Source organism: Psittacula echo (genome assembly GCF_963264785.1).
Source record: "Psittacula echo genome assembly, chromosome: 3".
In the NCBI taxonomy this organism is placed as follows: domain Eukaryota; kingdom Metazoa; phylum Chordata; class Aves; order Psittaciformes; family Psittacidae; genus Psittacula; species Psittacula echo.
In genome coordinates this window covers 127,442,601-127,467,814 of record NC_137736.1, presented here as the reverse complement: position 1 = coordinate 127,467,814, position 25,214 = coordinate 127,442,601, and the positions used below count along the sequence as shown (strand labels likewise).

At 49.3% G+C, this 25,214-nt stretch overlaps 1 protein-coding gene across 7 annotated transcripts in view; it reads left to right on the top strand.

The window, feature by feature from the left end:
• The window catches only part of NUP98 (nucleoporin 98 and 96 precursor), a 41,371-nt gene that overhangs the window by 7,527 nt on the left and 8,630 nt on the right, over nt 1–25,214 (top strand). For 6 of the 7 annotated variants that reach the window (XM_080614351.1, XM_080614352.1, XM_080614353.1 and 3 more), the window contains exons 7-26: nt 350–533; nt 3,274–3,437; nt 4,222–4,359; nt 5,448–5,586; nt 7,858–7,950; nt 8,238–8,378; nt 10,216–10,349; nt 11,058–11,245; nt 12,385–12,501; nt 13,241–13,542; nt 14,207–14,320; nt 14,908–15,046; nt 15,672–15,849; nt 16,577–16,741; nt 19,997–20,173; nt 21,124–21,277; nt 21,847–22,267; nt 23,067–23,296; nt 23,963–24,232; nt 25,050–25,207. In XM_080614351.1, coding sequence (XP_080470477.1) covers nt 350–533; nt 3,274–3,437; nt 4,222–4,359; nt 5,448–5,586; nt 7,858–7,950; nt 8,238–8,378; nt 10,216–10,349; nt 11,058–11,245; nt 12,385–12,501; nt 13,241–13,542; nt 14,207–14,320; nt 14,908–15,046; nt 15,672–15,849; nt 16,577–16,741; nt 19,997–20,173; nt 21,124–21,277; nt 21,847–22,267; nt 23,067–23,296; nt 23,963–24,232; nt 25,050–25,207 — 3,606 coding nt within the window. The remainder of the gene's footprint in view (nt 1–349; nt 534–3,273; nt 3,438–4,221; nt 4,360–5,447; nt 5,587–7,857; nt 7,951–8,237; nt 8,379–10,215; nt 10,350–11,057; nt 11,246–12,384; nt 12,502–13,240; nt 13,543–14,206; nt 14,321–14,907; nt 15,047–15,671; nt 15,850–16,576; nt 16,742–19,996; nt 20,174–21,123; nt 21,278–21,846; nt 22,268–23,066; nt 23,297–23,962; nt 24,233–25,049; nt 25,208–25,214) is intronic. The other variant, XM_080614354.1, reaches the window with a different exon arrangement.

The following is a 25,214-nucleotide window of genomic DNA, read 5'->3' as shown; positions in this document are numbered from 1 at the left end:
AAAATATCTGAAAGAGCTATGAGATGTAAACTGGAAGCCTAAACATGAATCTGAGTTTAGGTTGTAGAATGATGGAATAGTTGGGTTGAAGGCACCTTAAAGCTCCTCCAGTTCCACCCACCTGCCACAGGCAGGGACACCTTCCACTAGAGCAGCCTACTCCAAGCCCCATCCAGCCTGGCTTGCATTGAATTGAAGGTTCTGTTTATGGCATCCCTCTTTTAAAAATGTGGGCACGCAGCTTTTCTTGATACTCTCATGTCAGTGTAGGCTCGAATGCTGTGCGAGCTGCTGCTCAGGCTTGTCCAGCCTTACCCTGTGTAAAGAGAACTGGCTTTTCCTTTGCTAGGAACTGCGTTTGGAAGACTACCAAGCAAACAGGAAAGGACCCTCCAACCCTGTAGGAGCTGGAGCAGCTGCAGGCTTGTTTGGGTCTTCTACAGCTACGTCGAGTACAGCTACAGGACTTTTTGGCTCTTCTACTACTAGTACTGGCTTTTCATATGGACAGAATAAAACTCCTTTTGGAACCAGTAAGTACTGCCTCTTTAAAGCTCTTTAAAGGCCTCTACTAACAAAAGATGAGGAAACTGGTGCGAGCTCAGAATGTTCCTGGTTGTATTATCAGCATTCACTAATCAGGTTTCTTGCTGTAGGAATCTCCATTTACTCGTCAGGGACTGTAACTTCCTCCACATCCCCCAGGTTCTGCTGGAAAGCAGCTTATTAGAGCCTCTGCTTCCCAGGGAAGTCAGCTGCCTCGTGGGCGAGGAGAGTGGTTTGAAGCAAACCCACCAGGATGTTGCTGATGGGGGGCAGGGTGGGGGCATCAATTAGTGCTGAAGTCAGGATTCTGCTTCTGCTGAGGAGCACAGATACATTGCCTGGAAAGGGACTGGTTGATTTATAGCAGCCAAACTAGAATCTGCTAGGGGCTTTTCTCCACCGCAGAGCAGGCTGTGACCTGTTTTATCGTAGACTCAGTGTGGTGGTTGAACCCCAGTCAGTAACTCAGCACAGTGCAGCCGCTCCCTCATTCCCCCTTTACCCTCTGCTCCCAGCAGGATGGGGAGGAGAATGGAAAGAATGTAAACCCCATGGGTTGAGATAAGAACAGTCCAGTAACTAAGGTATAATACAAAACTACTACTAATAATAATGATAAGGGAAATAACAAGGGGAGAGAACATAAAAGGGAAAGGGGAAAAAAACCCAACAAACACAAGTGATGCCCAATACAATTGCTCACCGCCTGCTGACCAATACCCAGCCCAACCCGAGCAGCAATCCAGGCATTTGGGTGACTGCCCCCAGTTTCTATACTGGGCACGATGTGTTGTGGTATGGAATACCCCTTTGGCTAGTTTGGGTCAGGTGTCCTGTCTCTGCATCCTCCTGGCTTCTTGTGCCCCCCCTCACTGGCAAAGCGTGAGATTGAAAAGTCCTTGACTGGAGTAAGCATTACTTAGCAACAACTAAAACCATCAGTGTTATCAGCCCTGTTCTGATGCTGAAGTCAGGTTATGGAACTGATGGACAGGGGCAGAGCAGTTGACGTCATCTACCTGGACTTATGCAAAGCCTTTGACGCTGTCCCACACAACATCCTTGTCTCTACATTGGAGAGACATCAATTGGATGGGTGGACCACTCGGTGGATAAAGAACTGGCTGGATGGCCGCACGCAAAGAGTTGTGGTCAATGGCTCGATGTCCGGCTGGAGACCGGTAACGAGTGGTGTCCCTCAGGGATCAGTGTTGGGACCGGTCTTGTTCAACATCTTTGTCGGTGACATGGACAGTGGGATTGAGTGCGCCCTCAGCAAGTTTGCCGATGACACCAAGCTGTGTGGTTCGGTTGATACGCCGGAGGGAAGGGATGCCATCCAGAGGGACCTCGACACGCTTGTGAGGTGGGCTGATGCCAACCTGATGAAGTTTAACCATGCCAAGTGCAAGGTCCTACACCTGGGTGGGAGCAATCCCAGGCACAGCTACAGGTTGGGCAGAGAAGAGATTCAGAGCAGCCCTGCAGAGAAGGACTTGGTGGTGTTGGTCGATGAGAAAATGAACATGAGCCGGCTGCAGTGTGCGCTCGCAGCCCAGAAAGCAACCGTATCCTGGGCTGCATCAAGAGGAGCGTGACCAGCAGGTCGAAGGAGGTGATCCTGCCCCTCTGCTCTGCTCTCGTGAGACCTCACTTGGAGCATTGTGTGCAGTTCTGGTGTCCTCAACATCAAAAGGATATGGAGCTGTTGGAACAAGTCCAGAGGAGAGCCATGAGGATGATCAGGGACTGGAGCACCTCCTGTATGAAGATAGGCTGAGAGAGTTGGGGCTGTTCATCCTGGAGAAGAGAAGCTGCGTGGAGACCTCAGAGCAGCTTCCAGTATCTGAAGGGGGCCTACAAGGATGCTGGGGATGGACTCTTCATCAGGGACTGTAGTGACAGGACAAGGGGTAACGGGTTCAAACTGAAACAGGGGAAGTTTAGATTGGATCTAAGGAAGAAATTCTTTACTGAGAGGGTGGTGAGGCACTGGAATGGGTTGCCCAGGGAGGTTGTGAATGCTCCATCCTTGGCAGTGTTCAAGGCCAGGTTGGATGAGGCCTTGGGTGCCATGGTTTAGTGTGGTGTGTCCCTGCCCATGGCAGGGGGGTTGGAACTGGATGATCTTAAGGTCCTTTCGAACCCTAACTATTCTATGGTTCTATGAAGTCAAAACCACAGCACTGCACCAGCTACTGAGATGGAAAAAAATAACTTGCAGCTGAACCCAGGACACTCATAGAATGGTTTGGGTTGGAAGAGACTTTAAAGCTTCTCCAGTTCCAACCCCTGCCACGGGCAGGGACCCCTTCCACTAGAGCAGCTTGCTCCAAGCCCCTGTGTCCAACCTGGCCTTGAACACTGCCAGGGATGGGGCAGCCACAGCTTCTCTGGGCACCCTGGGCCAGCGCCTCAGCACCCTCACAGGGAAGAGCTTCTGCCTAAGAGCTCATCTCAGTCTCCCCTCTGGCAGGTTAAAACCGTTCCCCTTGGCCTGTCCCTACAGGCCCTTGTCCAAAGCCCATTTCCAGGTCTCTTGTAGCTCCTTTAGGCAATGGAGCTGCTTTAAGGAGCCTTCTCTTCTCCAAGCTGTTCCATCCAGCTCTCTCAGCCTGGGTCTGGAGCAGGGCTGCTCCAGCCCTTGCACCGTCTTGGAGTGTGGAAACATTGCAGGTTTGGATAAATACTTGAGGGTGTTTTGACCAATATGTTTCTCTGTTGTAGGTACAACTGGCTTTGGAACAGGAACCACGGGGGGGCTTTTTGGTCAGCAACCCCAAACTACAAGTCTGTTCAATAAGCCTTTTGGCCAGCCCACAACGACGCAGAACACTGGCTTTTCTTTCGGGAACACCAACACCCTGGGGCAGCCCAACACAAGCACAATGGTAAGAGAAACTGTTTGAACCCTAAAAGTGGAAGTTTGGTTGTAGCTACTCCAGTAGACACGGGACACAGGGATTTAGATCTTCCTCAAACTGTGGTACAGCTCTGACTGCCACCATCTGAGCGGCTTCTTGCCAAGGGAAACTTCGCCCATAATAATGGGCAGCAGAACAGCTGTTAAATAACTTCACCCATTCCTTTCTTTAAGCTGTCTGCTCTATCAGTTCAGGTGTCTCTTATGTTCACACAGGCAAAATAATTCCATTCTTAACATCCTGTGGGATTCATTACCAATTCTGTGCTTCCTGGTGGCTAATGAAGACATTCATGGGCTTCTTTTGGTAGAAGGATGCTGTACAGCTGTAACCTGTAGTGTAGCTGAGGCTCTGCCTCCAAATATGCTATAGACTTCCTGAATACCTTATGACTTCTCCCAGAAAATGTTCCTTTTTCCTCTCAAAGTGATGAGGAAATCACTGTATCCCTCAGTGATGAGCGAGATGTTTCTTTTCTCTCTCATGCACTCAAAGTGATGAGGAAATTCCAGCAGCCTTTGAAGCTTGGAGCATGAATTCTTTGCTCTTTTATTTGATGCTTTTAATTTCCTTTTTGTACTTTATCTCTTGGAGAATGACAAAAGCTTCTGATATGCCTTTCACCCATTGTCCCCGTGCACAAGGGCTGATGTTGCAGCATCGTTCTAGTCACTGTGTTTTAGTTCCAGTATCACCAGTGCAGACCTGGAGAAGCACTGTACCGTGAGCTTAACCTAATTCCTGTCCATAGGGTCTCTTTGGAGTGACCCAGCCCTCACAACCTGGAGGCCTTTTTGGAACAGCTGCCAATACAAATGCTGGGACTGGGTTTGGAACTGGAACTGGGCTCTTTGGACAACCCAACACAGGATTTGGTGTTGGCGGTTCGGTATGTCTGTGCTTTGTTATACAAAAGCAGAACTAGAGGAAATGAAATGGGAATATAGCAGCCTTCCAGTATATGAAGGGGGCCTACAAGGATGCTGGGGAGGGACTATTCGTCAGGGACTGTAGTGACAGGACATGGGGTAATGGGTTCAAACTTAAACAGGGGAAGTTTAGATTGGATCTAAGGAAGAAATTCTTTACTGAGAGGGTGCTGAGGCACTGGAATGGGTTGCCCGGGGAGGTTGTGAATGCTCCATCCCTGGTGGTGTTCAAGGCCAGGTTGGATGAGGCCTTGGGTGCCATGGTTTAGTGTGGGGTGTCCCTGCCCATGGCAGGGGGGTTAGAACTGGATGATCTTAAGGTCCTTTCCAACCCTAACTATTCTATGATTCTATGATAAATGGCTTAGGAGTTCTCTTCCTGGGTGCTGACCTGCATGAAAATATCCATTCTCTTAGGAGCCCCTTATCTTAGACGTCCATTATCTTAGGAGTTAAGGTGCCCAAGATTCAGAACTAGTGGGGGTTTTGTGAACTGAAGGAAAGAGTATAAGCATGTGCATAGAACTGGTGTGGTAGAAAAGAGGCCAGGTTGGACATAAGGGCTTGGAGCAATCCACTCTAGTGGAAGGTGCCCCTGCCCATGGCAGGGGGTTGGAACTGGATGAGCTTTAAGGTCTGTTCCAACCCAAGACATTCTCTGATTCCATAAGTAATGTCTTGAGTGATAAAACACAGGAGGAGAGACCTAGGGATGCCTCTGTGTAGTGTTGAAAATACAGATGCTCAAGTTGTGATGATGATGATGACATAACAAAACTAGAACTTGATTACTGATATTGGGTTATCCTGGGTGCAATGGAGTGTAATTAGGGTGGAGAAACCCTTAAGAGCAAGTCCAACTGTAATACTTGTTTCCAAAAGGTGCTTGCTACACACAAGTGCACGTATGTGTGCAGGTAACGCACCAGTGCTGGGAGCCTGGCTTGTGTGGCTTCACGTGTGCTTGGCTTCAGTTCTGCTTTCGTGCTTAACGGTGTAACAATTAATGAGTCCATCAGGTTTCCACATTGATGTTTCTCCCTTCTAGACCCTGTTTGGGAACAAGCCTGCTGGATTTGGAACCACCACGACCAGTGCTCCCTCGTTTGGTACAACCACCGGTGGCGGGCTCTTTGGTAACAAACCAACCCTGACTTTAGGAACCAATTCAAACACTTCCAGTTTTGGTACATATTTAAAAAGTGAGGTTTCGGTCACTTAGCACTGTACTGCATATACCACACACACGGCTGCTGAGTATTGCATGCTAAATGTTCTGGGTGTTAAGATTTTCAGGTAAGCCGTGCTCCTGATGCATGTTGCTGCAGGGGAGCATCTTGGATACTGGTTTATACCTTTCCTGTTAGAGAGGATGCTGATTTGCCCCAATAGGGCAATTCCAGGCACAAACACAGGCTGAGGGAGACTGGATGGAACAGCCTGAGGAGAAGGACTTGGGGTGCTGGGTGAGGAGAATCTTCCCATGACCCAGCTCCAGTGTGTGCCTGAGCCCAGATCCCACCCCCGTGTGCTGGGCTGTGCCTCCAGAGCGTGAGCAGCAGCTCAGGGAGGGGATCCTGCCCCTCTGCTGTGTGAAGGGGAGACCTGAGAGCAGCTCCAGTGCCTAAAGGGGCTACAAGATACCTGGAAATGGGCTTTGGACAAGGGCCTGTAGGGACAGGCCGAGGGGAATGGCTTTAACCTGCCCGAGGGGAGACTGAGATGAGCTCTTAGGCAGAAGCTCTTCCCTGTGAGGGTGCTGAGGCGCTGGCCCAGGGTGCCCAGAGAAGCTGTGGCTGCCCCATCCCTGGCAGTGTTCAAGGCCAGGTTGGACACAGGGGCTTGGAGCAAGCTGCTCCAGTGGAAGGGGTCCCTGCCTGTGGCAGGGGTTTGGAACTGGATGGTTTCTAAGGTCCTTTCCAACCCATACTATTCAGTGATTCCTCTTGGTGGTACTCCCTCAGGGATAGATATTTTCAAGTACTGCTGTTCTGACAAGAGCAGAAGAGAAGCTGGAGCCTGTACTTAAACTGAAATCAAAGCATTCAGAGAACAGAGGTGTGTGCAGAGGCTGCAAACACACTGGTGCCAGGAGTGATGGAGGAAATAAGGTATGGCCAGTGATGCTGCAGCCTGGCAGCAAGTGGAAGGAGATTGTACCATGGAGCACAGGTGAAACAGAGCAGTCAGTTCCTTTTTAACTGGAAGCTTTTCATCGTGTGAAGGATCAAAGTCCTGAAGAACTGGGCTTTGTGTGTTCCTGTTGGCTTCTTGACACCAGTATCAGGGAACTGCTGAACAAGTGTGTGACAGAGCCTGAGAAATGTGCCGCGATAGTTCAAGTCTATGACCATCTTCCTGTGCAGAGCTTCTGTGACATCTGCTTTGTCTTTTTCCTGCTGTATCTGAGAGCAGCAAAACTGTTCCTGAAAGTGAGCAGGAGGGGGTTTAGATCCATCCTTTGTTCTGTTTGGGGTTATTTTATTAACTGGTCCGGTAATAAAGTCTGCAGTGAGTTAGCCTCATTTCCCATCTGGCCAGAATGGGGAAGAAATTGTTGGGTTCTTGGGGCAGCACCTTCTAAGCACAGCACCTTCTAAGCACAGCTTCATTGTGGTGACCCACCCTGGGCAAAGTCACCCCATCATGGTATTTGTGAGAGGTGCTTCCAAGTTCCTTGTCCTTCCCCGAGATCCTCATGGCCTGTGTGTTGACACTGTGTGGTGAACACTACTGCTTGTAGAGTGGGGTTTTAATTCGCCTGTGTTACTTGCAGTGAGGCAGTTGTAGGAAGAGCAGAGTTTGGTTCTAAGCTGTTGCTGATGTTAGTTCATGACTGCAGTTCTCTAGTCCAGTTCTGTCTCTGCACACAAAGTAAGCATGGGATGGTTCCACAATCTTCACTGTAAGAACTAATCTGTCCGATGTCAGGTTTGGATTGTACTTGGATACCGTTAGAGGTGTATCTTTGAGCTGTGTGCTTACAAGAGTCCGAGTTGTTACCTTCTTTGGTGGCAAGAATCAGGGAAGTGTGTGTGGTATAAACAGTATAAAATGGGATTTGTTATTTCCCAGCAGCAGAAGAAACTTAATACACTTCATTCCATTGCGAGAAACAGCATCACTGGGTCCGTTCTGGCTGTCAGTAAAACTGGGAAGGTTGTAGCAGATTGGAAAGCTTAAGAAGATGAAACACCTTCTCTGTGGATCTTTTCAGTGTTATTTCAGTAGTATTTTCATTTTTATTTCATAACTGAAGTATGTGTTATGAAATTTTTACCATTGAAGTCCCTTCTTGCTGCTTGTCAGCTGAACTCCCACTCTTGGAAACAGTGTGAAATCAGACCTTAACTGTTGCAGGGCTGTCTCTGAGCTGGGAATACCTATGTATTTAAATACATCTTTTAATTCCACCACTATTATAGTAGATTAATGAGCTTCTGGTTCTGTTCCTGAAGGGTTTGGTGCCAACACTGCTGGAAACAGTTTATTTGGAAATAAACCTGCAACTGGGACTCTGGGAACCGGCCTTGGAACCGGATTTGGAACAGGTAGGGTTGACTGGTGTATTTCATGTCAGCCTAAACGTAGTCCTCAAGCATCAGTGATAGTACAGCCTTGTTGCTGACTCTAATGTAGATGTTTAAGCTTGAAACCATCAATCTCTGTCTCAGATCAGAACCCAACAGAGCTTCTAACATGGTGCCAGGTAACCTTTTAGAAACTCCAGCCAGCAGGAATTGCAGTTCAGTAAATAACTGATTCTTTGCTGTGGGATAAACTGGCTTGTAAGTTTGTCCCAGTGTTGTAGTAAATGACAGTATCTCTTGTGCTGCAGCTCTTGGGGCAGGACAGACGTCTCTGTTTGGGAACACCCAGCCCAAACTCGGTGGAACACTGGGAACGGGAGCGTTTGGAGCACCAGGATTCAATACATCAACAGCTACTCTGGGCTTTGGAGCCCCTCAGCCTGCTGTGGGTAAGTGTGGGTTAACCTCAGTTTAACTGACGCTTCTCTCTTGTTTTGGATGTGCCTAAATGTAGGAGCACATCCCACTCAAATCCTTTGGAGAGAAAAGAGGTGTTCGAGCATCTATTTGAGCACTTCTGTTCTCAGTAGCAGGGGAGACCATCTTAATGGCATTTTTGGTACTAATTACATGTACTTTTTCAAGCTGTGTAACATTACTGGTAATTGCAGCTATTTTAAAGCTTCATGATTACCACTGTATTTTCCGTCACTGAATTTGGGGCAGCAACAAAGTTTGGTGCTTACAGAAACTGAAAAGGGAGATGTAGCATTGGCATCCTCAATAATTCCAGTTAGGAAAGCCAAAGAGGTTTAATTTGTGAGTATTGGGGAAATAAACGATCTTCAAATTCAGGCTCTTGTGATACCATGTTGTAAGTCCCAGTGTGTAGCAGGAAGCCAGGCAAGGTGGCAGAAGGCCTCTGGAGGAAAGAGTTGCTCTGGAAAAGCTAAACACTGACAGGGAGCGTACGGGAGGTGGAAGCAGGGAAGGGTGATCCGGGAAGAAGGCAGAGATGTTATCTGAGCATGCAGGGATGGGTTTAGGAAAGCTGAAGCCCATTTGGAGCCAAATTTGGTCAGGGATGTCAAAGGCAACAAGAAGCTTTTATAAGTATACAGGTGACAGAAGGAAGAGCAGAGGTGGCTGATTCACCTGAGGGTTGTGCTGCCATCCAGATGGACCTCGATGGGCTGGAGAAACAGGCCAGCAAGTGGTTCAACAAGGGGAAATGCAGAGCTCCAGAGGAGGCCATGGAGATGCTGCAAGGGCTGGAGCAGCTCTGCTATGGGCACAGGCTGAGAGAGCTGGGCTTGGCCCTGCTTCAGCAGGGGCCTGGGATAAAGGTGGCCTTCCGAGGTGCCTCCAGTCTCATTGTTCTGTGACCCTCACAGGAACTTCCTATACCAGTTATGACAGGGAAAGTGTGGCTGAGGGGAGCTCTATCCTCCTCATAGTGAAATGCTCTCTCGTGAGTGATTGCAGTCAGGTTTCCCATACTTCTCTCTTGTTCCCATCATACTTCTGTAATTCTAATGCTTGGACCTCCCTTGAAGTAACTCTAGAGATGATCCAAGCCTTCACCTCTGTAGGCAGCGCCTGCAATGGGACAGCATCAACATCTCGGTTAAACCAGCTTTCAGTCTGATAAGAGCCAGTTGTCTCAGTGTCTCCCCTTGCAGACTTTGGCAGTGAGCTGCTGCGTCTGGAGTGGGTTTGTCCTTTGGGAATGCACAGATTCAGTCCTGTTTTCTTGGATTCACTCTTCATGGGGTTAACACTTAGAGCAATTTAATGGGAATTAAAATGAGATGCTAGAAGGTGAAGAGACAGAATCAAGAGGCTGTGGTTGCAGAGGGGACTCCAGGCCTGTATGTTTGGTTGCTGCAGCAGGAATGTCACATTCTGCATGAAATATTCCCCCCCTGCCCTTGGGAAAGTGCTCCCGGAGTCAATAGTTAAAGGGTTTGGTGGGCCAGGCTCCTGCTGCTGATGTGCAGCTCTCTGTGCCCTCAGGTTTTCACTATTAAAACCTTCCTGAATGTGGCTGCAGATACTAATGGGGGAATAGAATCTGGTTTCTGCTCCAGGCTGGTGCAGCAGCAGTGACTGAGGAGCCTGGAAAGGAACGCTGGAGGTGATATATAGAGAGATGTGGATGCCTCTGAGGAGGTCCTGTGTCTGGAAGCCTGGCTCTTCTGCCTACTCTGATTCTATCTGAACCTGGGTAGTTTTGGTGTTTTAACAGTGAAACTGTTAAAACTCAAACCTGATGTTCTTTTACAGCACTGACAGACCCAAATGCATCAGCTGCCCAACAAGCAGTGCTTCAGCAGCATCTCAACAACTTGACTTACTCACCCTTTGGAGATTCTCCACTCTTCAGAAACCCCATGTCAGACCCAAAGAAGAAGGAAGAGGTAAGTCCGTGTGAACATTAATTTTATGGATAAGACTTCTGCTTTGTGCTCACTGTATTCACTTCAGTACAGTCAGCAGCAAAATAAGTTGCCATCTGCACCCTCATGCTGGTGCAGCAGCTTTTTATGCTCTCCAGGATGCAAACAGCTTATGCTGTGGCTTTGTTCACTGCCTTCACCTCCATCAGAGCCTTGACTTTGGATTTCTGGTGTGATTGCTGCTGCTAGAATAGAGATGGGTGATTGATGAGTCTGTGTATTCCAGTGCCTAAAGGGTCTACAAGAAAGATGGAGAGGGCTTTGGACAAGGGCCTGTAGGGGCAGGGGCCCCACTGTCCTCCATGGCTGGGGCAGAGACCCTTGTCTGCTCCAGGCACTGGGGCCTCCTTGCTTCAGCTGCTGGCCTTGGGATGCTCACGTCTCTGGTATGTCCCCAGAGTCACTCTGCTTGGGCTGGACACCCAGGCTGGCTGCTCCAAAGCTACATCTATAGGTTGTTAATGGCCCTTCAGTGAGTGACTGGAGGCCTTTGATCCTTGGCATTGCTTCTGTTACCTGTTGTCACCCAGCTTTGTGTCTGGTTTTGTTCATTGCTTCCCCCTTTCCTTCTTACCCCTTTTCATTTAAAAGGTCCTTGACCACCACACACCTTTACCAAAGCAGCAGTGAGTGGTGTGAAGCCTCCAATTCTCCATCTTTTTGTTGCAGAGGCTGAAACCAACTAACCCAGCAGCTCAGAAGGCCTTAACAACACCCACCCACTACAAACTGACCCCTCGTCCAGCAACCAGAGTGCGACCGAAAGCTCTGCAGTCAGCTGGCCCTGCCAAATCCCACCTCTTCGATGGTCTTGATGATGATGAGCCATCCCTGTCCAATGGGGCATTCATGCCAAAGTTAGTGTCTCTCTTGTGTTTGTGCGTGAGAGGAGGCAAACTCCTGTAGAGGGTCCTAAAGTCCGTGACTGTTTGGTGATTCAAACAGGAATGGCAAGAACTAATTCTCTGTAAAACTTGAACTGCTTTTGGTAGAGGAGCTGAAGTTCAGCTTAAGCTGCAAAGGCCAAATAAGCTGTAAAATGAGGTCATGCCATGTATGAGGTCAATTAGGAATTGCTACAAGAAAGCTTGTAGGATGTAATACTTCCTGCTTCTGCACCAGAAGGGTCATTAGGTTGCTAATGCACTTGCTGTAGAGGCAGATTTGGGGCATTTCACAGCCTGGCACAGGTTCTACTTCAGATCCATGGATGTCTCTGTGAGAGCTAAGTAATGATGTTGTGGATCTATCCTAGTGAAGCTTTTGGGTTCAGTCTTCAAGAGCATCAGTGGCAACCAAATTGAAAAGGGCTTTGGAAAGCTTTGGAGTTCATTTAAAGCAAACAGCAAACAGCTTTGGAGGAAGATGTATCCTTCCTTGAACATCCCTCTAAGCACAGGCTTTCTAAAGCATTTTGTAACTTCTATGAACTTGGGTTGTCTCTAACTCAGCTTGAACAATCTGTTTGCTTTCCAAGGAGAGGGCAGAGATGAAATTACTCGGAGTTAAGTTGAAAATCACCGACTGATCACAAGATCAGAACAAAGGGATGCTTGCAGTTCTTTGGGTGTAATGGGTGTAGTAGTTCAGTGATCTTCAGGTTGCAGGTTCAGCCTTAGTCCGGCCACTGACTTGCTCCTAAAGTAACCCTGTAGTGAAGAAGAACATGTGTCCAGAGGCCAGACTTGGTTTTGCTGCTGGAAAAGCTCTATTTTGTAAAGCGGAGATTACTGTGGTTTAATGAACTCAGGTTTTGAAACTCAGTGACCTGTGCTTCTCACACTTACCCCTAAATCAAAGCCACAAATGGAACTCCAAAGAGAGCTTTAGTATCTCAGCTACTGCAGTGCTCTTACAGGCAACTTGATGTGTCCTGAGTGTGGGAGAAGATCTCACACAGCTGGTTTGTGGTCCCTGCAGCACCCAAATTAAGCATGAAATGTAGATTTGTGCAGTGGAGAGACCCCAATTTCTCTTTGGTGCGGTTTGTTTTCAGGAAGAGCATTAAAAAGCTGGTTTTGAAGAACCTCAGCAGCAGCAGCCTCTTCTCTCCTGTCAATCGGGAAAATGAAGACCTGGCTTCTCCCTCAGAGTACCCAGAGAATGGAGACAGGTATGGAGATGAATGACATGGTTCACCACACATGCGTGTGCTTGTGAGAAATGCAAACTGGTTCTGCCTGTCTCTTAGAGTTATTAAAAGAATAGGTGGTTACTGTCAGGGATGTCATCGTAGCTGTGCATTGAAGCATGCTGACCTGTTGAGATTTACTTCCTCTTAAACTGGCCATAGGTTCTTCCTGCGTGGTCACATACCAGTACATTCCATCCAGAATCAGCAGTTGAGAGGAATGACTTCAAGAATGACTGCCAGAGGGGAGGCTGAGATGAGCTCTTAGGCAGAAGCTCTTCCCTGTGAGGGTGCTGAGGCGCTGGCCCAGGGTGCCCAGAGAAGCTGTGGCTGCCCCATCCCTGGCAGTGTTCAAGGCCAGGTTGGACACAGGGGCTTGGAGCAAGCTGCTCTAGTGGAAGGGGTCCCTGCCTATGGCAGGGGGCTGGAACTGGATGAGCTTTAAGGTCCTTTCCAACTCAAACCATTCCATGACTGTGGTACCCCTCTCCCAACCTTATCCCTACTTATCCCTATTTCTTGTAGTGGGAGACCCAGAGTGGATGTGAAGTGGTGGAGGTTGTCTGACAACAGTGAAGGGGAATAATTGCTTCCCTCAGTCTGCTGACTCTGCAGTTCATGTCATGGTCCATTTTGCTTTTGCTGTGAGAGACCCCAGAGTTTGGATGCTGCCACAGTCCCCTAAAACTAAATCATTCAGCTTCATTCTTCCTACCCTCAGGTTCTTCCTGTCAGTGCCCCCCGAAGAAAACCATAGGCAAGATGGGGAGCGAGAGGATGAGGATCAGCACGAGGTGAGCAGGTTTTACACGAACCCCATTGCCAGGCCCATTCCCCAGCCTGCAGAGAACTCCCTGCACAAACACCACAACAATGTGGACGACACCATCGTGGCCCTGAACATGCGTGCGGCCCTGCGGAACGGCCTGGAAGGCAGCAGTGAGGATGCCTCTTTCCATGATGATTCCCTTCAGGACGAGCGTGAGGAGGAGCCGGAAATCATGCATCATCTGCACCCTGCAGGTAAGACTGGGGCTGGGGTAGGTGTGTGGCTCCTGACAGCATTCCGTGGGTTCCAGTGTTCTCCTGGCTGTTGTAGACCCTCAGCTTTTGCTCTTTGCTTCCCCTCCTTTATTCTGTAAAATCCAAATCTTGCTTTTCAGTCTCATGTCTAGTGTGGAATTTGTTCCTGCCGAATCAAGAGCAGTTTAACTCCATCACCCAGTTTAATATTAGACTGAGGTAGTGAGATGTGTGAGAGGGAGGAGGAGGACCCAAGCTGTGAGTGTTCTGCAGTAGTAAACAGGGTTGTCTGTTGTTCATGAGCCAGATTTCACAGTTAGAGATCTAATGCATAGTAGTTACCCATGTGGAAAGTGCACTGTAGGAACTGAAAAGGATGGAGCAGCTCTGCTCTGGAGCCAGGCTGAGAGAGCTGGGCTGGGTCAGCCTGGAGAAGAGAAGGCTCCTGAAGGGGAGACCTCAGAGCAGCTCCAGTGCCTAAAGGGGCTGCAGGAAAGCTGGAGAGGGGCTTGGGACAAGGACCTGTAGGGACAGGCCAAGGGGAATGGCTTTAACCTGCCAGAGGGGAGACTGAGATGAGCTCTTAGGCAGAAGTGAGGGTTCTGTGAAACACTAAAGTTGAGAACTCACTGTCAGCCCAGTGCTGAAGGTGTTTGTGTTGCAGGCATTGTCCTGAAGAGAGCTGGCTATTACACTGTCCCCTCCATGGAGGACCTGGCAAAACTCACCAACGACAGGAACGAGTGTGTCGTGACAGGCTTCACCATTGGTCGCAGAGGTAAGCATGAGCAGCTCACCTTATGCTGGAAGGGACTTTACACCTGTGGAACCTCAACCTGAGTTCTGCACCCACAGTATGATCATTAACAGCACCCTTTGGTGCCGGATAACTTGGGTTCAGGTCTCGTAGTGTTTCAGCCTGGTAGCACTACCAAACTGGAGTGACTTGAGAAGGTTAAAGGTGAGAAGAACAAAATCACCTGCAGTTGTAAAATCCAGACTTGCTGCAGCATTGATGCACACCTCATGGTCATCATCATTTCCATCTTAGGTGCTTTATGGAGCTTGAGTGAAGAACCTTCAGCCCAAAGTGTGTTCTTTACTCTTTTGTTTAATACAAAATCGTACAGTGTATACTACTTAAATCTTCACATTTGTGTTGGCAGTATAAATAACCAAGTGATAACAAAAAGCTTTCTGTGCAAAAGAACTAGCTATAAGGAAGTTGGAGACATATCTCCAGTGTGTTGACACTGGGAAGGAGTAGGTCAGTGGTAGGGTGAGGAAAAGAGTGTAGCAGGCACATGGGTTCTCTGGCATGTGACTTGTCATGGACAAAGTGTGATGGTTTGGGTTGTTTTGCAGGTTATGGATCCATTTACTTTGATGGAGAAGTAAATCTCACCAACTTAAACCTGGATGACATTGTGCATATCCGTAGGAAAGAAGTTGTTGTCTACCCTGATGATGAGAGAAAACCACCCATTGGTGAAGGCTTGAATAGGTGGGGTTTAAATATGTTCTCTGTGGGGATGGGGCTTGCAGAGGGGTTGTGTCTGACACTGGTCGCCTGCTGTGGCTGCAGGCAGCTGCCAAGGGATCTGGATCCAGGCTGTGCATTCAATCATGGAGTCATGGAATAGTTTAGGAAGGGATCTTCAAAGCTCATCTAGTCCAACCCCTGTAGTGAGCAGGGACATCTTCCACTAGGTTAGGTTCCCAGAACCACATCCAAGCCTGGCCTTGAATGTTTCCAGGGATGGGGCATCCACCACCTCTCTGGGCAACCTGTGGCAGCGTTTCACCACCCTCATCATAAAAAATGTCTTCTATCTTGTCTGAATTTGCCCTCTTTCAGTTTCAAACCATCACCCCTTGTCCTATCCCAACAGCCACTGCTAAAAAGTCTGTCCCCATCTTTACTTTGAAGTACTGAAAGGCCACAGTAAGGTCTCTCTGGCGATCACAGCGTGGCACAGTCACTGGATGATACTTGCAGGTTTCTGAAACAGAACCTGGCTTTAAAAGCTGGTTTGAGCCCATGCATTCAGTTCTCAGCTCCTCCACACAACGTAGTAGCTTTGCTTCAACCCCTTGTAGCCTCTTACCCTTTTGTCTGTCTTTCCCAGGCGAGCTGAAGTTACCTTAGATGGAGTGTGGCCTACAGATAAAACCTCTCGCTGCCCCATCAAAAGCCCTGAGCGACTGGCAGAGATGAATTATGAAGGGAGACTGGAGGCTGTGTCTCGGAAGCAGGGTGCTCGCTTCAAGGAATACCGCCCGGAGACTGGATCCTGGGTCTTTAAGGTACTGTTCTTGTCCTGGCTGTGAAGTGACTTCAGGAAAGGTGGAAATAGCCTGAAATTTGGATCTCCTGAGCATTCTAATTCAGAAACTTTCCTAAACTTCCATGAGCTGTCTCAGGTCCTTGAGTTGTAGTGCAAAATGTCACAGAATCAGGGAATGGTTTGTGTTGGAAAGGATCTTAACATCATCCAGTTCCAACACCCTGCCACGGGCAGGGGCACCTCACCCTAGACCGTGTTGTCCAAGGCTCTGTCCAGCCTGGCCTTGAACACTGCCAGGGATGGAGCATTCACCACTTCTCTGGGCACCCTGTGCCAGCTCCTCAGCACCCTCACAGGGAAGAACTTCTGCCTTATACCTAACCTAACTTCCCCTTTCTCAGTTTACACCCATTTCCCCTTGTCCTATCACTGCAGACCCTGATGAAGAGTCCCTCTGTCATGGTTTAAGCCCAGCTGTTACAGCTGAACCCAGGACACCCTCTCTGGTATCCTTGTAGCCCCCTTCAGATACTGGAAGGAGTCCTCACCAAAATGATCACAACATCTTTGGCTTCAGAACTGCATGCAGTGGGTGTTCTTCGTCTGCACAAAGGCTGGACTGGTTCTGGATGTCCCAGCCAATGTGGAAAGTGGCCAGTTAGGCCAGCTCAAACTTCAGGCCTTCCAGAAATAGATGCCTGAATCCTCTCTTCCAAGGTCTGATGTGTTTGCCCTTCTTTATGCAGGTGGCACACTTCTCCAAGTACGGCTTGCAGGACTCGGATGAGGAAGAGGAGGAGCATCCTTCCAAAGTGGACATCAAGAAATTAAAAACCACGCCAGTGCCACCCCCCGGGCACCTGCCCCCCCAGCAAATGACCCTGAATGGCAAACCAACGCCTCCAGCTCAGGTAGAAGGAGGACAGTGACTAAAAGGGAATTCCTAGGATGGAATCTGAGGAGTAGCTGTGCCTGGGGAGGGGTTGTGGAAGCAACCAGTAGCCTGGAAACCGAAGAGCAAAACCTTGTGCAATCCAGTAGCTCTTCTGACCTCCTGATGAGCGTTTGCCTGTTCCTTTTCATTCAGACACTTTGACATTTCATGCTGAGGATGGGGGAGGGATGGGGAGGCTTTGTTTCTTGTTTAATTTCTGGGTTGAGTTTGGCATGTTTGCACCACTTAGGAAGAAAAGTTAGTTTGTGCCTATTAGATGTATACTGTATAGTTACAGCACCTTGCGCTGCCTGCCTTGTGAGTGCTGTTGTGCATTAGTTTGACTTTAGCATCAGTCAGTGTGCAAGAATGTGCTTTCTAGTTTAAGAATGTGCTCTATTTTTATTAAAAAGTACTTTTTTAAGGCTGTTACATGCTGGATTTGAAATGTATTTGTGTTGGATGTGACTGCTTTAAAGCTTTGTAAAACATCCTCAGAGTTGTGCCTCTCTCTTATATAGGGAAGGTGGCGTTTGATCCAGGTCACTGGCAATCCCCTAAGGTCTTACATGAGTTTAATGATAAAAAAGCCTTTTAATATTGTTCTAAAGGGTAGTCAAATGGCAGCTGATACTCCTGAGTTTTCCAAATAGGATTAGTATGGATATTGTCAAGCTAAGGGAGGAGCTGCTTCGTTGTGGTGAAAAAACAGCCTACCTGGGAGCCATCCTGGCACTGATGGGATAGACTGTACTCATTGTGCCACATGAGGGTGGTAAATGTGAGCTAACTGTGGCTTTTGGAATAGCTTGTTCTAAACAGCAAGAGCAGATACCATTTCCTCCCAAAACTGGGTTCTTGATTGCACATCATGGAATGGTTTGAGTTGGAAAAGGACCTTCAAGCTTATCCAGCTCCAACCGCTGCCACGGGCAGGGACCCCTTCCACTGGAGCAGCTTGCTCCAAGCCCCTGTGTCCAACCTGGCCTTGAACACTGCCAGGGATGGGGCAGCCACAGCTTCTCTGGGCACCCTGGGCCAGCGCCTCAGCACCCTCACAGGGAAGAGCTTCTGCCTAAGAGCTCAGCTCAGTCTCTCCTCTGGCAGGTTCAAGCCATTCCCCCTGGCCTGACAATGAGCAGACATCAGGAATTAGCTGTGACCACTGTCCTCACCTGTCCTCCTGCCCAGTTGGCTGTATTTACACTCCCTAAGCTGATAATGAGCTGTAGAGTGTGACAGAGCACTGCATGCCCTTCAGGGATGTCTTGGCTCTGCTACCAGGAGCTGGTTGATAGAACAGGACCCCTGTAGAATGCCACTCATGGCTGGGGTGTGCAGCCAGCAGGTCAACCCAAGAGTACTTCCTGGCCTAGGAGTGATTAGCCTGCGCCCTGTAAGCTGAATGGCTTTAGGTGGTTCTCATTTTGCCTGCCTGACCATTCTCTGTTGCTCAGATATGTGTGTCCTGGGGAGGGCTGATGCTCACAGCTTACTTGGGTTTCCAGAAGCGCTGCATATACATGATCACAGGAACCGAGGCAGGTCATGCAAAGGAGTGGAAGAGCACGTTCAAGTGGCTGCTCTTGGATCATTAGAATTGGGCAGGAAACGTGATGAAGGTTATCAGATGAGGCAGATCGAGCCAGACGTGGGGTCTGTAAAGATAGAACTTGGAGCAGTGGCGGAGGGAGCATTAGTGAGTGGTGTCCGTACACACTTGCACTGTGCACAGCAGATCTACAAGTCAAACCATGGTCACAAACATGACTTTCACCATTCCCTTCATTGGGCTTTAATGCAGCCAGGTCCCTGGTATAATCATTCCCTGGGACCTTGCAGCATTAATAAATTCATGAATATTCAAGTAGTGAGGGAAGGAAAAACCTCAGTTCTAGATCCTTTTAAATGCTTCCTACAGACCAAATAATAGCATTTTGAGATGCTTTACATCCCAAGTGGGGCAGGTTTTGAAGCCATGCTGTTTGCCAGGGGCTTGGGAAATGAAACGCAATGGTTTTCCTATTTTGGGCAACAAAACCCATTGTTAATGGTTGCAAGTCAGAGAGATTGATCTGGACGTGGTTTTGCTAAGTACACTTGAATCTAAGGTCAGAGTAAGTCACACGCATTCCCAGTATTTTTGGCTGCTTCAAACATCAGCTCTGGTCTCCAGCTGGACAGGGGCCTGTAGGGACAGGCCAAGGGGAATGGCTTTAACCTGCCAGAGGAGAGTCTGAGATGAGCTCTTAGGCAGAAGCTCTTCCCTGTGAGGGTGCTGAGGCGCTGGCACAGGTTCAAGGCAGGGAGTTGGGACTGGGTGAGCTTTCAGGTTCCTTCTAACCCAAACCATTCCATGACTATGACTTAAGGTGTGTATAGGTCCCCTCAGGCTCATCACTGAGGTGATGCCATGTGATTGCCATCAATAATATCATAAAATTAATTCTTCCTCCTGCCTTGAACTAGTGGTAGTTATGGGAGATTGAGCTGCAGATTAGAAGAGAACTTCTGCATTCACTTTCACACTGCTGATGCGCAGAGGTAAGTACAACATCACTGGGGAAAAGTGTCCAGCTCTCCAGTCCTGTGCCAGTTGTGTCCAGGTTTAAAGCTGAAAATAATGACGTGTGCACACACACATGGTCTGTGACCCAGTTGTAGGTGATCTTCAAGGGAGCTGGTGTTCACTTAACATGTGTTAAGTTCTTGGTGGAACACAGACCCAATGGTTTTAGTTTGTACCTGATCACAGCAGGGAAACACAGCAGATCCTGCAGCAGCTCCTCTGCTCCTCAGCCATATGTTGGTGCTGGAGAATCACTCAGTGCTCAGTCCTCTGAAAGTTGAACTGAGGCCTCTCTTTGTGTGGGAGCACTTTGAGGGAGCCGGGAGGGAAGGCAGGGTGCACAAAACTTCCTTTTTGGTGGCCACATGAGAAGTGGAAAGCTGAAGAATAGTTCCTTACTGCCTGGTGGATCTTGGTGAACTTCAGGAGCGCATCGCTAAACCCTGACTTCTCCTCACTGTTAACTTGCACTCTTGTTACAACTCAGAAGAAGACAGGAGTAGGTTGTGTGTGTTCATCTCTAAACTTAATGTGGAGGCTTGGCACAAGCAGGGGAGTCCTGCGCTTCGCTTGCAGGTGATTGTTGAAGCTGTTGAATCTTCTCTCTCTGCAAAGCTCTTGCAACCTGTTGTAGCCTGACCCAGCCTTTGCCTGTCTCTGCAGACCCCAGACCTGGAGCAGCTGGGCAGGATGGTGGAGCTGGACAGTGACATGGCTGACATCACCCAGGAGGCCCCCCAGGAGCCTCTGCTGGAAGCCAACATCATGGAAGAGCAGGAGGCAGTGCCTGCTTCAGCACACATCGCATCTACCCTGGGCATCAACCCCCACGTGCTGCAGGTGGGTGCCTTGTGACAGCCCCTCTCTGAAAGGAGTACTTGGTAATGTTTATCACTGATGGCTCAGTTTGGCTCCCCAGGTACATACCAGATGATGAACCATCCATCACACCGATAGTGCGATCCACCCTTCCACTTCCTAAAGGGGCTGCAAGAAACCTGGAGAGGGGCTTTGGACAAGGGCCTGTAGGGACAGGACAAAGGGAATGGCTTTAACCTGCCAGAGGGGAGACTGAGATGAGATTAGGCATGGGGGTTGGAACTAGATGAGTTTTCTTTCAAAACCATCCTGTGATGAAGCTTTTCATATCTATAAAAGTGTACCACAAACACAGAAGCCTAATATGAGTGGTAATCATAGAATCATGGAATGGTTTGGGTTGGAAGGGATCTTAAAGCCATGGACATGGAATGCAAAAATTAGACTCATCTGAAAGGTAGAATTCTGAGGGGTGGGATAAGCTGAACTGATCCCTACATAGGATGCCCTGGGCCCAGTTGGTGAGAAATAGGAATGGGAAATGGGAAATTACCACAAGGTAATGGGAGAACTGGTCTTGATTTGGGGGTTGGTGTTCTCATTTGGTGGAAGGGTTGTACCTTCAACACTTGTGGGCTTCTACTTGTTACTTGAATTTGTAAGGAAAAACCAGTCCTGAAGTTTTTAAGCTGAAAAAACAAGTAGAGAGAGCTGAGGAAACAGGATTATTTTGGGACTTCACACCCATCCGTACCCAGGCCTGTGACACTGATGTAAGCAGTTGGTTGTCGGAGATCCTCATCCACTGAAGCTCACTCCTGCCTCCACTGTCACTGAGAATCCTCATAGCATGTGGAGGTTGTCTGGTCATGTGCAGCTGTACAGGTGGTTTTGGTGGGGAAGGAGCCAAGTGGATCAGCTGCTGCTATGAGTGAGCACTAATGTGCAGCCCTGACTTGCCACCTCTTCAGATCATGAAAGCTTCCCTGCTCGCTGATGAAGACGACCTGGATTTGATCCTGGATCATCATCCTGGGAAGCAACCTGTGAAAACGGATTCTTCTCAAGAGATCTGCTCCCCAAGGCTCCCGATCTCAAAGTCCCATGGACAGAAAAGATACTCAGGTACTGTGAGAAACCACGTATTGTCTGAAGAAAGAGGGTTTGGTTCTGATACTAACAAAGTCCTGTCACTGGCCGAGCACAGGGCAGAGCTGTGGTGGGTCAGCTCTGGCCAGCAGCCTGTTGCCCATCCAGCCATACTCTTCCTCCGCCTCTTCAATAGGATGGGGGAGAAAATGGGATGAGAAAAGCTCATGGGTTGAGATGGAGACAGGGAGATGGTTCTTCTTGTGACAGCACCCGGGAATCAGACTTGGCTTATGTAAAATTAATGTGTTGTCAATTAAATTAGGTTTGGATAGTGAGAAACTGAGACAAACTGGAGCAACACTTCCGTACTTCATTATGGGGGTGGTGAGGCGCTGGCCCAGGGTGCCCAGAGAAGCTGTGGCTGCCCATCCCTGGCAGTGTTCAAGGCCAGGATGGATGGGGCTTGGAGCAACCTCACTTAGTAAAAGTCATTGGAACCAGATAGTCTTTAAGGTCCCTTTCAGCCCAAACCATCCCATGATTCCATGAATGTACTGCTGAAACACCAGCACCCTGCTCGTGTTCTTCCTTCTCCCTTCCAGTCGGTGGGCTGCTGCAGTCCAAATTTGCCAGTGTGATTTCCCAGTCACCCAGTGCTGCTGGGCAGGACCTCAAGGGGCCACAGGCTCCAGGCAGTCCCTCTCCTGCTGCCGTCTGGTCGATGATGTCTCCGCTGAAGCCGGTGTTCTCCGTCCCGCCGTCGGTGCCCGAGGTGCAGATGAGAACAGTGGGTGTGCGCAGGCAGCAGGGCCTCGTGCCCCTGGAGACGTCCATCACCCACAGGAGAGGGAAGCTGCTGATGGACATGGCACTCTTTATGGGCCGCTCGTTTCGTGTTGGCTGGGGACCCAACTGGACCCTTGTCAACTGTGGAGATCAGTTGAGTGCATCAGGTGACATGGAAGATCTTCAGCGTGACTCAGTGGAGTATGGATTCCTGCCGACTCCTGTTGCTCCCAAACCGTGAGTAGCAGTTTTCTTTGGGATGGCTCTGACATCCTCTCTCTTTGTGGTTGAGAGAACTGTGATTGTAGGTCCATATTCCTTCAGAAGTGGTGCAAGACCACATTGGCCATGGAGATGTCCTTCAGGTTGCTACTTCACCAGACTCTCAATCTCAAAGACCTGGAATATTGTAGTAAGAGCAGTTAGGTTCTTAACAATAACACCGTCATTGTGCTGAAGGTCAAAGAGAGCTCAGAATTGTTGTCCAGGAAGCCTTAATCTGCTCTTGGTCCTCCCTGAGGATATCTGACCTACCTAAGGAATTTCTTGGTTAGCCTTCTTGGATGTCTTCAATTCTGCTTTTGTGTAAAGCAGAGTACAGAGCTTCCCGGGGCTGTGTAACTCCATCCCTAAACTTGACTGGAGTACGGCTGGATGTTCTACCTCTGCAGTCCTCCAAAAACCTTGTTTGGATGCTCTCCAGCAGATGTGATGTGCTGAGAGAATGAGGTGCCCTCACAGAATGCTCTGGCTATGGTAAGGTGTGCTGCTTGCCTTTGGAGAGGTTCAGGCACTGAGTTCAGTGAGGTTTGATGGGCAAAGTCTGGTTCTAAGTCCCAGGCTATACCCAGGATTTTCATACCTGGCTGTTGAGCTTGGCTCAGATCTTTGTCTGTACTTATGCTACAGCTGGGACAAGCTGCACAATGCAGCAGCTCTGTGGATGGAGAACTCTCTCCATGGAGAACCAGCTCTCACATGGATGGAGAACAATTCTGAACGTTACTACCTGGTTTTGTCTCCTTTCCTCCTCCAGACTCTCAGAATCCTCTTTCAAGGTTCATGTGGAGAAGCTGAGCTTGGCACAACAGACGATGGACAGAGAAAACCAATTGTATCTCATCCCTCTGGAGATAAAGCTTAAGCACAGCACTGTCCATATGGATGAGCACTGCCCTCTTCTAGCGCCTAACCCAGGAGTTTCTGCTATCCATGACTATGCTGACTGGGTCAGGAAAGCGTCTGAGGATCCTGCTGTGACAGAAGGTGAGGCTGGAATCTGGAAAACTGTCCAGTTCAGATTGAATTCAGGCTGAGAGAGCTGGGCTTGTTCCACCTTCAGAAGAGAAGGCTCCTTAAGGGGAGACCTCAGAGCACCCCCTGTGCCTAAAGGGGCTACAGGAAACCTGGAAGAGGAGCCTTGGACAAGGGCTGTAGGGCCAGGCCAAGGGGAATGGCTTTAACCTGCCCGAGGGGAGACTGAGATGAGCTCTTAGGCAGAAGCTCTTCCCTGTGAGGGTGCTGAGGCGCTGGCCCAGGGTGCCCAGAGAAGCTGTGGCTGCCCCATCACTGGCAGTGTTCAAGGCCAGGTTGGACACAGAGGCTTGGAGCAAGCTGCTCCAGTGGAAGGGGTTCCTGCCCATGGCAGGGGTTGGAACTTTAAGCTCCCTTCCAACCCAAACCATTCCATGATTTCAGGTTTCGTCTGTGCAGTGAAATGTGAATAAAACAGGGAAATGGGCTGTGGCAGTGTTCCTTCGAAAAGCCCAAATGTGGTTGGTTCCATCTGGGGAGCTATCTGACTCCCTGCATCGACTCCTAACAGTAGGATAGTCCTTCTGGATATCCTGCAAGCTTCTGCTTATCTTAGAGTCCTCCCTAAATGTTCTTCTGTAAGTCTTCATTCCTGACCGAGTAACTCTGTCCTGGCAGCTACTGTGAAGCACTGGTGCTTGGCATGGACGTTGTGTGAAGCCCTGTGGGGGAAGCTGAAGGAGCTGGAGGCCAGGTTGGAGGAGCCCAGGGAGTACGTGCTGGCGCTGGAGCGCAGGAGAGCCTTCTCCCGCTGGCTGTCGGCCACGGCTGCCGCGCGCATCGAGGAGGAGGTGGCCATGTCCCGGCACGGGAACCCCGTGGAGGCTGTCTTCAGCTGCCTCACTGGGAAGAGGATCGGGGAGGCCTGCAGGCTGGCCCAGCAGTCAGGTGAGGTGCTGCAGTGTCTGCTCCTTGCAGGAGGGTGCTCTGGGTTAAACCCAGCTGGTGACTCAGCACCATGCAGCTGCTTGAGGGGGACAGGGAGGAGGATGGAAAGTATATAAATCCACAGGTTGAGATAAAAACAGCTTGATCACTAAAGGACAATGTAACACTACTGCTAATAATAATGATAAAGGAAAGCATTGGGGACCTCAGAGCAGCTTTCTGTGTCTGAAGGGGGCTACAAGGATACCAGAGAGAGACTCGTCATCAGGGACTGTAGTGATAGGACAAGGGGTGATGGGTTCAAACTGAAACAGGGGAAGTTAGGTCAGATAGAAGGCAGAAGCTCTTCCCTGTGAGGGTGCTGAGGCGCTGGCCCAGGGTGCCCAGAGAAGCTGTGGCTGCCCCATCCCTGGCAGTGTTCAAGGCCAGGTTGGACACAGGGGCTTGAAGCAAGCTGCTCCAGTGGAAGGGCAGGGGATTGGAATGGGATGATCTTAACCCTTCTCAACTCAAATCATTCCATGCTTCTGTGATTTTCAGAGCTTAATGGCTAGTTTAATCTTGGTCTTTTATGTTGGCTCACATCTTTGGAGTTCTCCATTTCTCTCCTCTGAGGAATCTGTCCATCCCATTTTGTCTTCTCCCCTCACCCCCATTTAGGGGGTTTATTTCATATTGTGGTTTATTTCATAACAAATTGTGCCCACACACCGGCTGAGCGGCTCTGGGCTGATCCAAGTGCCCCACAGCTCACAGAGGTAGCTGGGACACTGGTGGATGGAGGATCTGCCTGATGTGCTGCTTTGTCCCATTGCAGATGACCATAGGCTGGCTCTGCTCCTGTCCCAGCTGGCCGGGAGCCAGCCTGTGCGGGACCTGCTCACCATGCAGCTGGTGGACTGGCACAGGCTGCAGGCAGACTGCTTCATCCAGGAGGAAAGGCTCCGGATCTTCGCCCTGCTGGCAGGAAAGCCTGTGAGTC